Source organism: Acipenser ruthenus, chromosome 26 (genome assembly GCF_902713425.1).
Source record: "Acipenser ruthenus chromosome 26, fAciRut3.2 maternal haplotype, whole genome shotgun sequence".
Taxonomy (NCBI): Eukaryota; Metazoa; Chordata; class Actinopteri; order Acipenseriformes; family Acipenseridae; genus Acipenser; species Acipenser ruthenus.
In genome coordinates, this window is record NC_081214.1 from 10376347 (window position 1) to 10393219 (window position 16873).

General features: G+C 37.3%; 1 protein-coding gene across 1 annotated transcript; it reads left to right on the forward strand.

The window, feature by feature from the left end:
• The first annotated feature begins 2582 nt into the window (after nt 1-2582).
• Nucleotides 2583-15405, forward strand: LOC117430940 (PRKR-interacting protein 1 homolog). Its single transcript, XM_034915956.2, has 6 exons — nt 2583-2787; nt 6059-6137; nt 10385-10485; nt 10948-11033; nt 13845-13909; nt 14525-15405. The coding sequence occupies exons 1-6, from the start codon at nt 2620-2622 to the stop codon at nt 14626-14628; spliced, it is 603 nt and encodes a 200-aa protein (XP_034771847.2). The 5' UTR covers nt 2583-2619; the 3' UTR covers nt 14629-15405.
• The last annotated feature ends 1468 nt before the right edge of the window (nt 15406-16873 follow it).

The window sequence follows — 16873 nt, forward strand, 5'->3', positions numbered from 1 at the left end:
CCCCTCAGTCTTTATCTTCAATTGGCCTCCGATAAAGTGCGGCTTGTAATATAATAGAAATATACCAGTAATATAATATAAAAGAGCTGAGGGTGAAATGTTTAATCAATAGCTCTAATAACTGAGTTAAAGTAATTGCAGTTAACTCAATCATTCTGTAAATCTTACTTATTGTGCACTTCCGTTAGGTTTCATGTGTCAGAAAGGTTCAGTTTTTAAATGTTATAACATGTATTTTCTTTTTTAAACAGACCTCTGGTACGACACTGTCTTCTGGGTTATATCTGACTGGGTTAATTATTGACAGGAAAGAAGCCTGTGAAGAGCTGAGGACAATGTTAGCCTCCAGGGGAAATGACCCAGGAAGTGCAAGAAAAAGAAAATACTTGTTTGTTAAACATGTGTTTCTTTCAAAACTGTCTGTCTGAGACCTTTAGAATGAATGGAAGGTGTGGAGAAAGTGTATGGAACTATGTTGCAAGCTACAGTTGCTTAAGAACTGTAACTTGCCAAAGTATAAACACAGCCTTATTATTTTATTAAACACAAAAGAAACGGTAGTCAAGCGATTGTTTCTTTAATTATCCTCCGCTACCTAGGTGGTAGGCAGTAGTTGCTTCAAACTCTTTTTTTTTGTTTGGACATGCGTTTTTTTTATTGCTTAACAAAATAGAAGACCAGTTCTGAACAAAAATCACCCATGGATCATCTCACTTAATGAGTATACTGGAAATGTTATATTAACAGGCATGGGATTGCAGTCATTTTAAACATCAGAAATTTGTTTTTTATACTTGGTTATTAATATATCTATATCTATCTATATATATATATATATATATATATATATATATATATATATATATATACACACACACACACAATAGCATTGGGAATAAAAAAATACTGAATGACATAACATCTGCTTTTGTATCTTCTAGAATTGATTATTGTAATGCCCTATTCTCTGGTACTCATAGCCATGCTTCATTTCCCTTACTAACTAAATGGTTATGGGTTTTTTGTTTTTCCTCTTCTGAGTGCTAATGGACCATGCTTGCATTAAGCCAGCGAGCATAGTTGGGCCGAATGGCCTTTTCTTGTTCTAGAATTTCTTGTGTTCATATGTTCTTATGTTATATCTTGACTGCAATTTATCCCACAAATTAAAAAACAGGGCCCCAATACTCTGGAATGATCTGCCTAGCTCTGTAATGAGAAGCCCCAAGTGTCACTGCTTTTAAAACAAGATTAAAAACACACTTTTATAATGTAGTATTTGTGTGCTAAAATGATGTTCCTTTTATTCTCTGCCCTGTTTTACTGTTCTATGTGTGTCTTTCGTTTTTATTGCTTTTCTTGTATATTCTTTTATTAATATTTGTCTTATTAATTATTAATGTTTTATTCATGTGAAGCGCTTTGGGGCAATTTTTATTGTGAAAGGCGCTATATTAAAAAATAAAGATTATTATTATTATTATTATTATTATTATTATTATTATTATTATTATTATAATAACAGACCTATTGAACAGATTGAAGGCATTATCCGTCTGAGAACATCCTGGTTGGTGGCGATTCTAATGCTGCTCCTGATGAGTGGATGGGTAGAGCCCCCTGTAAGTTCACTTCATATCAGTACATTATACACATATTAATGAGTTCTGCAATGACAACTCTTTAACTGATATGTGGCACTATACACACCTTAACTTACAACACCTCTTGGTTTCACCCAAATGCTTCAGCAAGATCACGTATTGAATACTGGCCAATTATGACAACTCTAATCTCTTGCACTAACAGATGTAGCATTTATGAAACACAGTTTGTTCCCACAGAATCCAACCATAAAATCCCAAAAATCGATGACTGGTTCAAATCATTAGCAGAAGTAGATTTAGAACCCTCTAATTTTAATAAGAGATTATCAAATATTAAACAAAAAATTCAACTTATGGCCACATAAGGTTCGGTTTCCTTCATAATGCTTGTCGCTTTTGTGACTATGACATTTTGGAATGAAGTTCATACATTATTTATCTATCAGTTATCGATGTGGTGTGGTATTTTAATAAAACACAGAACACTAAGGCCCGAGATTTTGTCAACCTCATCTTGTTACTTGGAAAGTATTCTGCTAAGAAATAAATAATAATAATAATAATAATAATAATAATAATAATAATAATAATAATAATAATAATAATAAAGTATTCCATTCACAAATGTAAATTTATTTTAATGAAACCTTATTATCATCTTTAAAAAGTAGTTATCAGAATATATTAAATCCCTTTCTCTTTTAAATTATAGGAAATCTCAATATTTCTTGGATATTATAACAAACATCCTGTTCCATGGCATATGTTTTTAAAAAGTAACGCAGAACATCAACACTACAAAATCGTACTTTTTTACCGAACACTCAGTTTTAGAATGCTGCATTATCCAAAGAAATCTACGTCTTCTCTCACATCTCTTTCTGTAGCTCCGTCAGCGACGGTGACCCGTCTGCTTAGGTCACAGTGGTCAAGCAAAGTGCAGGTGGTATCGGCAGGGGGTGCTCGTTCCCTTCATGTGCAGCATTTTGTCAGGAAAATTCACTTACCGCGCATGTGCGAGTGTAAACGAGGTCCAAGACGAGGAAGGAAGATGGCGGCGACCAGGGAGAGCAACACCAGGCCTGGGAAACCGGCGGGCAAAGAGCCGCAGCCGCTCGTTATTGCAAAAACTGCAGCGGAGGAGCAGCGGCTTAAGTTGGAGAGACTCATGAGAAACCCTGTAAGTGTCACAGAGGTTTCTGTGGATAGACGGTATACAACAAAAGCACGAACATTTTTGTTCCCGCCCGAGTCGTGTTTACAAACAGCCCTGCTGGTGTTGATGACCTGCACCTCAGAAACATGCATTGAACCCTGTGATCCAGCACTATTATAATTAAGATAATACATAACACATGTTGTTTGTAATGGTGCGCGATGCCTACGCGTGCTGCACAATTAATATCATTAGTGTTAATGTCTGTGCGGACACTTATTATCGATGTTTTTAACATGGGCATTTTGCCTCATCCAACTCGTGAAACTTTGTTTTTGTAACTTGTAAGGTGTGAATACCGTAGATGGCAAATAGTGTTTTCAATGCTAAGGATTATTCGACATTGCTATGCTCTAATAAATACAACTGCTAAGCTTTATTTCACCAATTATTATAGTTTTAAATCTAGATGTTTTCAGGAAAAAAATGAGAAAATACACCGTGGGTAATGAATATGAATCTATATTCATGTAAGGTATGAGAACGTATTTTAATATTAGCTATTTAATAAGCTAATATGGGGGCATGCATTCTGGTTACGTTTTATGAACGTTAAACCTTAAGCACTGACATACAGCTATGCAATGGCCAAAGGTTTTGCACCCCCATAGAATTAACACATTTTGCTTCATAAAGTCGATTGAAACCTGCTGAATAATATTACGTTAACACATTGAATTACATACCGCTTTGTAGTTTTCCATATACAGACAAAAATGTAAAAATTTGACATTTCGAAATCTAACATGAAATACTGTACTACTATTATGGCTTCCGGTAGACTTTTGCGATATCATTTTGTAGTTTCTTTGATTACATGATAAATAAAATATATAAATTGTTCATTTTTTATTTTTTATTTTTTTTAAATTATGTCTCAATCCTAAAAATCTAGATGCTGCAAAACTTTTGGCCATAGCTGTACTTAAAACTGAATCAGAACAGGAACGCTTGGCAGAAATTGAAAGTTTCTAGTGATAGTTGTATTTTTGCCACAGTGGCAAAAATGTTGTGGCAATGCCAGTGCTCCTTATTGACCCCCCCCTGGAACGATCCAGTAGGCTTTCAAAATCTCCCCTCAGTTCCTCACACAGGTTGCAGCTGCATCTAGTCTGAATCTTCTCTTCACCTCATCATTGGGCGTGTTTAGAAAAGAAAGAATGCTGCATAGCAGCCTCGTTTTCTAGGTCATGTGCTGCGAGGGCTACAATTGCAAATGCATTGGCATTGGCATTTTCTGCCAGTACTGCAGCCCGTCCATGTTTTATGTTTTGTCCGTGTTAAGAGCAGATGAGACATGGTGTTAAACTTCGACTGAAAAAGGGCCTTTTTTACACCACAAGTGTGTGATGAATCGCTTCCCTTTTCTGACTTTTATAGTCAACGATATGCAAATTAGGAAACTGGCGGTTTTTAAGGATTTGTCGGATTGTGGAAAACAGTCACTTTTTGGTATGACATGACATCATTCAGTTGTCGGAAACGACAAAATACGTATTTGATGAATCACAAACAGTTCTTATACCATTCTTAATCTGTTCATAATAACACATTTTAAAACCGACACTTTGATGAATAGAGCTCTATGTCTCCTGTTGTGTAGCAGTGTGAGCCAGTCAATGTTTTATTAGCTATAAATAAGAAAGAAGCACAGGTCCCCCATAATTCAGCTCACAGTAAAACTGCAATTGCAAAAGAAAATGCTATCCAATGCCTCAATCCCTGCACAGTATAACAATTCAATTCTGGCATGGTTACTGGTATTTATTAAAAGAGAAGACGCAACAATCTGTGATGCTTAAAGTGAACAAAGAACTTCATTTGTGTTACATGTGCTAAATCACCTCTTCTAAATGGAATGAAACAGGTGTTATTTGTCCTCTAAATAAAATGTTACATCCATTTTGTAATGGTTTTAATTTTATTTTGCTTACATTTACATAGAAACGCCTGCCACACCACTGCAGCCAGGACAGCAACAGCACCGGTTTGACTTGAGTTCAGAAGCTGTAATTCAGGGCTGCTCAGCAGATCACCACTGAGCAATATGGCTTTGAAATACTGTACCCCATTGAAGGTGTTTCCTGGGTTTGAAAAGACTGCAAGGATAGTGTACAGTCTTAGCTAGAGGAAAGAACAGTCACAATTCTGCATAGTGATGTTTTAAATGTGTACCAAGTTAATGAGCAGAAAACTATGGAACCAGTGTCCTAGTGTAGTTGCTACTATTTATTCAGCTTTTTAGGAATCCAAACTTTGTTAATTTTTTTTATAATGATGTTTTTTATATGGTTGTACAAGAACTTTCTGGTAGTTGTTACGGCTCTTTAAGCCAAAAAGGTTAGATAGTCATGCTCTTAATTCCTTCAGGAGCCCTTACCCTTCATCCTGAGAAGTTTTAGGACAATAGTCCTAGTTCGTAAAGGATCACATAATGAGAGAATAAAACAAATAACTTTTTATTTGACAGAGTTACTTGTAGTTTATCTGGACAGTGCCAGATCTCTGAGTGGAGCAATATTACGGAAGTGTCTGTGTCTTATCTGGACAGTGCCAGAGCTCTGATATTACTGAAGTGTCCGTGTCTTATCTGGACAATGCCAGAGCTCTGATATTACTGAAGTGTCTGTGTCTTATCTGGACAGTGCCAGCTAGAAGCTGATGCTACTGAATCATTTTCTATTTCAAGTCAAATTCCAGTAAATTATTGTAGTCTTGGCTAAGCACCTGCCAACCGAACACTTTTATGAGTTTATTTGACATATTACAAAATCAAAAGCAATTAAAAAAAAAAAAAAGCATTATTAATCATAAGGGACAGCACAAAATGTACCAATTTATATAGTGTTGCAATATCTTCTAGCATTGAATAACTCATATTCGATTGGTCCTGAGTGATTTTTATAAAAACTGTCTTGCATTCATTCAGATGCAGAGCTTGATCTATGGAAAGTGTTTCTACAGTATCAGCTGTTAAATATAGGTTTAAACATACTTTCTTTTCCATACAATGTACTTGTTATGTAAACCCTTTGGGGGCTTGTGGGTTATTCAGCTATTAACATTCTTGGAATAACTACAGTTATCTATGAATGGTCGTGTATCCTCTATGTATCTGATATTTTAAATGTTTTTTTTCCCACCACTATGAAACATTATGCTTTTCTGAACAGGATAATTGTTTAATTCGATATCATTATATATAAAACATACATTTTGAATTCCTTTTTTGTAGGATAAGCCTGTAACAATCCCAGAGAGACCAAAGGAATGGAACCCACGTGCTCCTCCAGAGTTCGTCCGAGACGTGATGGGTAAACTCTGCCTTTCTCTTTGTAACTCAAGCACACGCACACACACAGGGAGACATACTGGAGCTTTCTTGTAAGATACTTGCTAAGAGTGTTAATCTACCTTTCTGATTAAACCCTTCTGAATTGCCGTTTAAACTATCAGACATATTCAATGAAAACATAGACTTTATAGTTATCTAAGTTGCTTTATTTCAAATTTCACTACTATTTATTCACAAAGTTTACAATGCATCTAGATAATGTAAATGATAAAAGTCAATGTAAAAGTCTCATAGAGTTTAGGAAGAATACTCTGCCGTGTGTTTTTTTTCCCTGTGTTTTCTTTCTTTGCTGGTGAGCTACAGTTTATGAAATCCCTGTTGGTGTCTTAAATGTTTGACTTGAATGGCTGAAAATTTGAATTGCTGTCGGGTGTGCAATTCATATCGCCCAACGCCCGGGACAACAAGTTTTGCTTTTATAATTTGTCGGTAACGACCTAAGCTCTTCCCCCCGGGCGGCGCTTGGCCAGTTGTGCCCCGCCCCCAGGGAACTCCCGTCCACGGTCGGCAGAGGAATAACCGGCGACCTCCCGGCTATAGGGCGCATCCTGCACTCCACGTGGAGTGCCTTTACCGGATGCGCCACTCGGGAGCCAACATTATAACAAAATAATCTCCATGACATTAAATTAGCATTTTATAATCACTGAATAAACTTAATATCCTGTTAGGTCACTGCTCGTTATTTTATAAAATCATAATGTTTTTTAACAGTTACTTAATTGTACTTTTGGTCTATAAATAAACTTCTACCTTTTAAATTGTATCCCTTTTGTTCTGTACTGTAGGGATTTGTACTTCACTGTCCAATACCAGTTCCATTGTGGGCCTCCGGAAGCTCTATTAGCAATGATTTCCCGCTTTATGAAAGATACTAATGATGTACATGTTAAAAGAAAAAAAAAAAAAAAAACGAATCCCGATAATTCTGCACGTGTTCACTCGGGGTCGGTCATAAACTGCAGTGTAAGGTATTAGACAAATAAATACTACTGCATAAAAAACTATTAGCGAATAAAGAGTTTTGGGTTGCAAAATGCAACCAAATATACGTTAACTCCGAGCCTTGATATACAGTCTCTATATAAATCACTACACACATTTTCAGGAAGTTGGGTATTGTTTAAGAATGACATGCTTGCCTTTTTTTCTGCCCCATGAGATTCTGGCTCGCTCTAAAGCAGCACAACGTGTTTTTGTCCCAGATGACTTTCCATAGAGGTCACTATGTGTGGTACGTAATCTGGTTTGTTTACTTTTTGCTGTCTAAAACTTTTAAATAAAGGCTCAAGAGCTTCTGTGTTGATTCTGTGTTTTCATATATATATATATATATATATATATATATATATATATATATATATATATATATATATATATATATATATATATATATATATATACTGATGCACAATGAAAACGCAACAGTCTTAAGTTTTACATCAATAGCTCATTGGGCACATACATAATGTTATTTACATTTTAAATAGTGAGCAGATAGGTTTGTTGATTTGTTTGAGTAGTATTGTTCCTTGGGATAACAGAATACTGAGTTCAAGTCATTTCATAAAAACGCCAGTTGCTCAGTGTTTGGTATTTGAGTTGTTAACATTGCCAAAATGAGTTGATTTAAGAATCTGTATAAATAGCCATTCGAAAAGAAAATGATTTTAATTAACGCAAGAGCAGCGAAAGATACGACCATGCCCCTCTTGGGTAATGAAGATCGCCTGGTTGCTATCGGCATGATTGAAGGCAGCCTGTCTGTGAGAGAAGTTGCCCGGAGAATGTGATGTTCTGCTTCAACAATCAGCAGACAAGTCCAGAGAAACCAGGAAACCGGCTCTGTGAGGGACAGGCCACGCCCCAGAAGGCAGAGTGTCACCACACCGACCCAGGACCGTTATGCTGACTGTTGCGTTGTTCAAGCCAACTGGTGGGGCAACCGCGACCAGCCAACCTTCACCAGCTGGCTGATCAGGTCAATGTGGCAACGCTGCCAGGATTGTATTAATACTCGGGGAGGTTATACCAGATACTAACTTTGTAATGTTTTCGTTTTGACAGTGTGTCACGTTTTATAATGAAAACTTATCATGATTCTTTGATCTGTATTTTTGTTCACATTTTCTGTGATTTAGTGTGATATCTATTATTATTATTATTATTATTTATTTCTTAGCAGACGCCCTTATCCAGGGCGACTTACAATTGTTACAAGATATCACATTATACATTATTTTACATTATACAGATATCACATTATTGTTTAAAATATTTGATTAAATCCATTAGACCTGAGTGTTGCGTTTCTTTTGTGCATCACTATATGTTAATCTCACATATCACACAGAGCTCTTTTTCATTTGCCATTTTTTTTTAACTGTGGCGCAAATTCTGGTGAGACGGTAAATAAGCGCAAGGTATTTGTCAGCGAATACGAACATCTGATTTTTGTATCTGAATACATGTCAAAAAATATTCGTTCGATATTTGTCCCAGCACTAATTACAAATATGCTACACCTATTAGTACTTATTTGGAATAGTGAGTATTCTGAATAATAAAATATTAGCTGTACGTAAACGTACTGTTTGTGATATATGGTGGTTATGTAGCGTGTCCCATGAATCATGAACACATTTTAATATGAATTCAGCACAACTGCACAAGATGCAAAACACAGAGGTAACTTTCTACATAATAGTCAAATATTACATTCAACACATCTTAAAACGCTGATTAACATTCATTAGTTATTTTTAAGTTATTGGAAAAATAAATGTGCTCAACGTGCGTGGGATACACTTATGTGGTGCATCTACTGATGTAACAGCAAAGGGCTAATCAATTCAAAACGTATACTTGAACTTTATTTAATCTGTCATGTTACATATGCATTACAGCACATTTACATGTAAGAAATGATTGAACAGGTTTCACAGCAAAGTGCTAACACTGCAATATACCCGGGCGTGAGCTTCTGTCACTGGGTTAGAAGCGTTTTTATTAACGCATGTATTTTATTAAACAATACACAAACAGGTACTTCATATCAACACTGCACATGTTAGTTAAATTAAACGTTCTCGAACTAAAACTGTCAGATAAACACTTTTTTGAGGATATAAGTTAGCACAGCACAGTATTGACTTTCCGATCGCCAGATAAGACGCTTGCTAATTCCCCTTCAATTTTATGAATGTAACCTTCGATCTAGTTGCTGTACCCTTTCTGTTGTGTGCTTTTAGGAATTTGCGCATCATTATTCACCCAGTTATTGATTTCTTCCTGCTTTATTGGAGGCACACAAATCATCGATTTACTCCATTTCACGTGGCTGCGTTGGCCGTGACAGTAGCTTGCACACTAAGAGAGCCTCTGGCAATGCACAGGCTAATCTTTTAAATTTAAGGTATTATTTATTTTTTCGTAAATTCGCAAATGATTCTGCTTTCTTAATGCATTTAAATGCAGCAATCTAGTAAAGTTACAACAACAAAAAAGCACCATAGTTGCTAAGGTATTAAAAAAAATATGTTGTGTAATTTATAAAATCTTCAACTTTGTGGCCAAGCGTGTACAGTACTTGTTGGGATGTTTAAAAAAATGTTACATTTACTGTTTAGAAGCATTTCAAGACAGTAAATTATATTTAGAGTAAATTATATTAAAATGACCGATTTATTTTAATGTGGAAAGACTTCTTGTGTTCTCGAGATGTAACTGTGACATAGACAGGTGGGTGTACAGATAGACACTGCCATATATCCCCACAATCCCAACAATTTATGCTAAATAGTTAAAGTTTCATCACAATTTAATAAGCGGTTTTCCAGATATAAGCAATATGAATGTGTGATATGCAGATCGATAAATGTACGGACATACAGACACCGCCATGTAACCCCAGAATCTAATACTCTCAGTAAGCTCAATAATGTTAATGCAAAGTTTTACAACTGGATAAGTGCTTTTCCAGATATATGGAAACATGTATGTGTGACGTGTGTATGTTCAACCGCCTCCACTGTATCCCCATTGCTGGCTGGCTGGGTGAGTGGGTGGGTGGGGGATAATAATTCTATCAGTTTCAGTGTATTTGGATGGCTACACACTAAGCTGAAGCAGTAATCCTGGGCACCTGTAGTAGGTGCTGCTAAGATCTAGCAGGGTGTGACTGGTTGTGTTGTTGTCCTGCTGCAGGTTCGAGTGCTGGAGCTGGCAGCGGGGAGTTCCACGTGTACAGACACCTGCGGCGCAGAGAGTACCAGAGGCAGGAGTGCATGGATACCATGAGTGAAAAGGTAGGTATTGTACTCCAGTCAGGTTTCAGTTATATTTGATAATTTCACACAAAGATTTAACAATGTCTAGTGTGCAGAGACCTTGGGGTATAAATAACCCTTGTAGTCCACCCTGTTACCTTGCTCCTCCTCAACATTTATTTTTCAGGGGCTCACACTATACAGTAAGAAATCACTCAAGTTGGACATATCCAGACTAAAGCATGATCAGATTTGCCTCTGAATACATTTCAAGCAGTGGCTGTTTGAATATTCCCTGAATCATTACTGTAGAAACTGCTAATGGATTTCTTATGTCTCATACACCTAGTCACTGAGTTTTTGGAATGTAGCTGCACTAAAAGCCGTTCTGCAATTCTGAAATGTACAGTCTCGCAGTGCTACTTGATATAGTCCTTTCACAGAAGAAATTGGCATTTGGTAATGACATGCTTTTTTCTGTGTGTGTTTTTTCTGTTACAGCAAAAGATGGACAAGGAGTACCAGGAGAAGCTGCAGAAGAACAATCAGGCAACAGCAGAGAAGACAGCCAAGCGCAGGAAGAAACGGTGAGGAGCAGGGCTGGGTGATATTGACAAAGAGAACCTGCAAATACACTACTGAAAAAAAACATTTCAAACTTGAATTTTTCACACAATTAACAATAATAATCCAATTTGAGTATCTGAATGGGTGTGTAACATCAGTGACGCGCATCTGAACACAAAACCCATGGAGGGTGCATAACATCAGTGACACGCATCTGAACGCAAGACCCGTGGAGGGTGTGTAATGTCAGTGACGCACATCTGAACACAAAACCCATGGAGGGTGCGTAACATCAGTGACACGCATCTGAACACAAGACCCGTGGAGGGTGCGTAACGTCAGTGACGCACATCTGAACACAAGACCCATGGAGGGTGCGTAACGTCAGTGACACGCATTTGAACACAAGACCCATGGAGGGTGCGTAACGTCAGTGACACGCATCTGAACATAAGACCCATGGAGGGTGTCTATGGCCTCTTGGAGATCTCTACATGACAAGCCTGGCAGTATAACATGGGCATTATCTTGCATCAAAACAAACCCAGGGTAAATTGCACCAGCAATGTCTTACTGCAGCGTTCAAGACTGTGTGTATGTACAGTTGAGCTGTAAATCTGCCTCTTGGAAGCAAAATAAGATCTGTGGGATCCAATGCAGATGCCTCCCCACACCATTAGTAAGTCCCCTCCAAAACAGACCATTAGTGGACACCCAATCAGCCACCTGACTAATGGTCAAATCTGAAGTCTAAATAGGGGGGCAGCCGGTGCAAAATGTATCTCAACAGTCACAATTTATGAGGAACACATAAAAAGGTCTACTGGTGAATGCTGGTGTGTTTAAAAAGTCATTTTTTCCCATATTTAATGTTAGTGTAGTGTAGTTATGCAGCAAGTTTGACTCTCCGATACATCAAGCTTTGAAAGTGATTCATTAAAAGCTTTTGGAAAAGTTACCATAGTCGAGTACACATTTACTATGTGCATCTTTTACACAGGAACATGTAATACCTACCAAATGACAGTAATAAATAATAGGTAAGATGAGTAGGATTCTCCAAATAATGATTTTACATCAAGCTGATTAATGACTGCAATCATCACCCCAAACTCAGAAAGCAAAGAAAGTGGTCAAGATACAAATCTATATAAATTAAAAATGCCATTTGGCAAATTACTTTTGCCCTGTCGCTTTTTTTGCATTCTTATATTCTCTTTTGTGATCTCAAAACAAACAACTGACATGTTTTACAATTGGTGAATTTTAAGTACTGGGGATGCAGCGGTACAGTACATATCATGATATGCAGGTCGTGATATATCTGTCACGATACATGTTGTAGGAGGTATTCCCAGCAAACTGACTAATTATTGACAAACTAACTAATTCAATAAATTAGAAATAAGTACAAGCAGCCTGACTATAATGCAACACGTGCAAGCATCACCCTGTTTGCAAGGTTGTTTATTGCACGTACCAGAGCTCACAAAAAGGACAGCTATGATGGAGAATCTTCTCAAAGAGTTTCCAATCACAAAAAATATTAAACACGACTGCTTCTTTGTGAGAATTTGATGAACACTTCTGCGGTGCCAAACCATTTTTAGGACCTGTAGATCTATGGTAACCTGTAAAGTAACCCAAAAAGGAGCATGATGCTCTCAAACTCTAAAAACCCAGAGCTGCCGCTCCTTGACTGAAGAAAACCTCAAAGCGAACCTCAGCTACAGATGCTATTCAGGGAAGAAGTGGTGACGACCTGAGAATGAATAATCATCGTAGAGAGGACTTCATAGTACAATTCAACTAAACAAGTTCTACAACTAGACAGTGCATGAGTCAGTGTTGCCCTGGGCTGTTGAGTATAATCTGTATACATTCTCCACGTGAAACATAATTAAATTAAACACAACTAAAGACATTTAACTAAAGTTACATAACTTGTGATACATAACTTTTAATGAACCGTAATAAGTAACTGAAAAGTTAGAATCAACTCCAGTTAGTTACTTCAGTTAACTTGCTATTGTTAGACAAGTATATTTAGATAACTTAGATTGAAGATTTGATACTATGTATCATCTTTGATACATAGTATATGTTTAAGATTTATTTCTGTTCATTCCTATTTCTGTATCCAATACAATCCTGCTATTAATTGAACTTGTTTTGTGTCTAGTGTGGGTGTTCATAGCAACTTATGAATGTTTGAATTGCTTCTATGATTTGATGGTCCAGATGGGTTAATAGTATGATGCACAAGATGATCAAATTATTATTTTAATGATGAAAATAGGCACCAAATGTAAAACACATTTTGTCATTCTAGAACCATTTGTGAACTACAATGAGCTATGTTATGGTCTTGTATCACAAACGATACCTACCTCTATTACGATATCATGTAATGAAAGTATCGTGATTCATCATTACACAGTAAATCATTACATGCCTAGTAACTGTATGGTTTCACAGACCTCATTTAGCACTAGTCTTGGACTGCAGTATGTCATGTTAGGTGAGCTAGTCCAAGATTAGTGCTAATCAGGGTCTGTAACCAGCCTAGCATCGCGGTCTGCCTGCTTCTGTAATGCTTGAAACCTCTTGGTTCAGCATGCTACAAAGTTTGTGTAACTTGAGTTGAGTACCATTACAGGCAGAACATCAAGGATTAGTACTGGTACTGAAAGTAGAATTTGCTGTGTTGGTTTTCATAAAATATACAACCTGTTTAGCAGTCTTTACTGCTGTGAACGGGGTTACGTTGATATAAGTGAAACAGACATTCAGTGTTTCACATTTATACATGTTTTTTGTTATTTCCTTAGGCAAAAGTTAAAAGAGAAGAAACTGATGGCACAGAAAGCTAAACTCGAGGAAGGGAAGGATGGAGGTACTTTTTCATAGATTCAAATGGCTTTCTTTTTTTTTTTAGCTGAATGGAGTTACCTTTTCATTGATTCAGATGGTTTTTAGTTGATAAAGGCTGCCACACAACAGATGCAGTGTGACATGACATGTCTGTTTTTGATAGACTGTATTTGTAGACACATTTCCTCTATATTAAAATCACTGTGCAGATTACAGTTTTGTTGAACAAGATTTATTTCTAGATGTTTCATATTAAAGCACTAAGGTAAAGAAACAACTTGATACAGCTCAACTTGAAATAACTCAATGCACTCAAAACTTTGTACAGAAATTGAAAATATTTCCTTACATACACACAAGAATCCTCATTTGTTTGAGCATTTACCACTCACTTCCCTCCGCAAATATTAATTGGCAAACTGTCCCAGGCGTCTTCAAACATCTTGATCCCCTGGAAGATAATTTCATATGTATATTTCATCATATCCAGTTCTTTGGCAGTCTACTCCATATTTTTGTAACTCATAATCCATACATTTAAACATTCACCACCACTAGAAACATATTTGTAAACAAGTATATTGTTAAAGTTTAGACCTTGAAATGAATGTAACATGTTGGTTTTGTTTCTCATCAGATGGCGATAGTGGTTCAAATTCTGCCTCCAGCAGTGACAAGGTCCCCAGGAAGGAGGGTGACGATGATGCAGAGGAGCCCAGCTTTGTTATGGGGGGGAGGTGACAGTGATGCAGAGGAGCCCAGCTTTGTTATGGGGGGGAGGTGACAGTGATGCAGAGGAGCCCAGCTTTGTTGTTGTGGTGGTGGGTGGGTGGGATGACGCTCGACATGTTTTTGATCACTACACACCCAGCCAGGAATGGGGTGCCCAATAACCTCTCCACTTCTCACTGCAAATATTTTTATTCAAGAGTGTCCAAACCACAGTTGGTAAACCATAGCTATGCCAAGCTTTGTTACCTTCAAGTACATATAACTAACTAAATAATTCCAATATAATCTAATATGTATTGCCCAAACTTCATTTTTTCATAGCATTTATAAACAACAACGTCTCCTGCACTCTTTTCCACGCTGCACTTCCTGTTGAAGGAACACATCTAATTCTTTCTGAGCGCATTTGTTATATTTCTCCAAAATGAAAAACTCTCAGAAGCTGGACACAGTGGCTCGCATTTGAGTGCCTATCGTTGCTTTTCCTATATTTTGCGATGCGATTCCCGGGCAGTGTATGTACCGGGCTTAAGTCAGAGTGGAGAGAACTGCTGTCTGTCCTGGTGTCGGTCTCATTGATTGTGACCCATATTAAATAGAGATCTGTTTCTGTTCAGGGCAGCATGAACTGAGCTGCTGATGGAAGCCAGGAGTACACCAGCACCTCCTGCTCGCTTGCTCAGGACCACATTCATTGATGTGTCTGTGTGTTACCAGCATCATGAAGTTGTTGTGTGTTTTTTTTTTTGTTTGTTTTTTAAATAAAAAGTTAAAATGTTTCCAAAATTTCTATGTATTTATTTATATAGTGCCTTCCATACCTGGTATCTCAAAGTGCTTTATATGTCAGTTAAAACAGAGAGAAGTACAGTAAAACATTGCAAATCCGAAGGTCAATAATCCAGACTCATCAAAAATCTGAACAACGTTGATGTCCCCCGAGATTCTGTAGTATTGAAGGCCCTATACGTAGCTTCAGCCAATCAGAGATTAGTTACAGCAGAGATTACCTGTGAAACGTAGTGTACATGCGCAAAACCTGTATTAACTGCAAAAGGTAAAGCTACTTTAGTTCGGTGCCAGTAAACATACAGTATTTTAATATACTGTATATCATAAAAATGATGTTTAAATTACAATGCCTGCATCAAAACAAAAGAGAATTCAGCTACCACTGAAAGAAAAACTGACAGTCAATGCAAGATTGCAGACGATTTCAGAATTGGTAAAAGCACAAATTAGTGCGAGAGGTCCTGGGTTCGCGCCCGCCCTCCGCCTGTGTGTGGATTGCCTCACCCTGTGTGATGCGCCTGCCTTGATTGTTACAATATGTTACAATCAAAGTCTTCAGGGACTATTTTTTCTCAGTGGAAGGATACATAATATATTTCTTATTTTTTCCTTTAAAAGACTAGTTTGTGTATTTATTAAAAAAAAAAAAAATGTAGCCATTTTTTAAGCGAAATAACCCACTCCATGGCGTGTGGCAAGAATTACTGCATGAATTACTACTATATTGGGGAGCTAGACATCGAAGGTGAGTCTGCTGACACGTCAGGAATTGATAGTTTCTGTGAAAAACTTAGTTATGGAGGTATGTGCTGTAATGTTGTTCCCTATCAAGTACGAAATGTAACCATTACCGAATGGGTGTTTAGCTGTAAAGATCCCAGAACCTGAACAGAATACCAAAGCTGCGCGCTAACGCCTGTGATGCAGCCATGCTCGCCCCTGAGAGCATCAGAGGACTACAGACACAGGTACTAGTGTCATTGTCCTTTCAGATCCTGACGGGAGAGCATACAGATAAGTACTGGTTACTTTTATCTGCATATATTTTGCTACTAATGCGATAATTATTTTTGAAACATTGTATATTTAGTTTACTAATTACATGTAATTTTTGCACACAGGGATGAAGCAGCTTAAAGCCTAGGACACACATGAGCGGCAAAATGCGCACATATCGCTCACCTTTTATTTCAATTCGAGTGAACACACATTGATGAAAAAATGAAGTTGCGGAAAAGAGTCGCAGCGGCAGAATTTTAGAACGGCAAAATATCGCTCGGCAAACTCCAACATTTTCCCACAGCGGCAAATCTGGGTCTAGCCAATCAGGTCCATGCTGTGGGATACATAATGTCATGATGAACTCGAATATCCATCAACATGGAGGAGCTACTTGTAGCTGAAGTTTCTCAGCATTCCGAGCTATTATAAAAATAAGAATTTCAAGGACGTTGGTTATGGG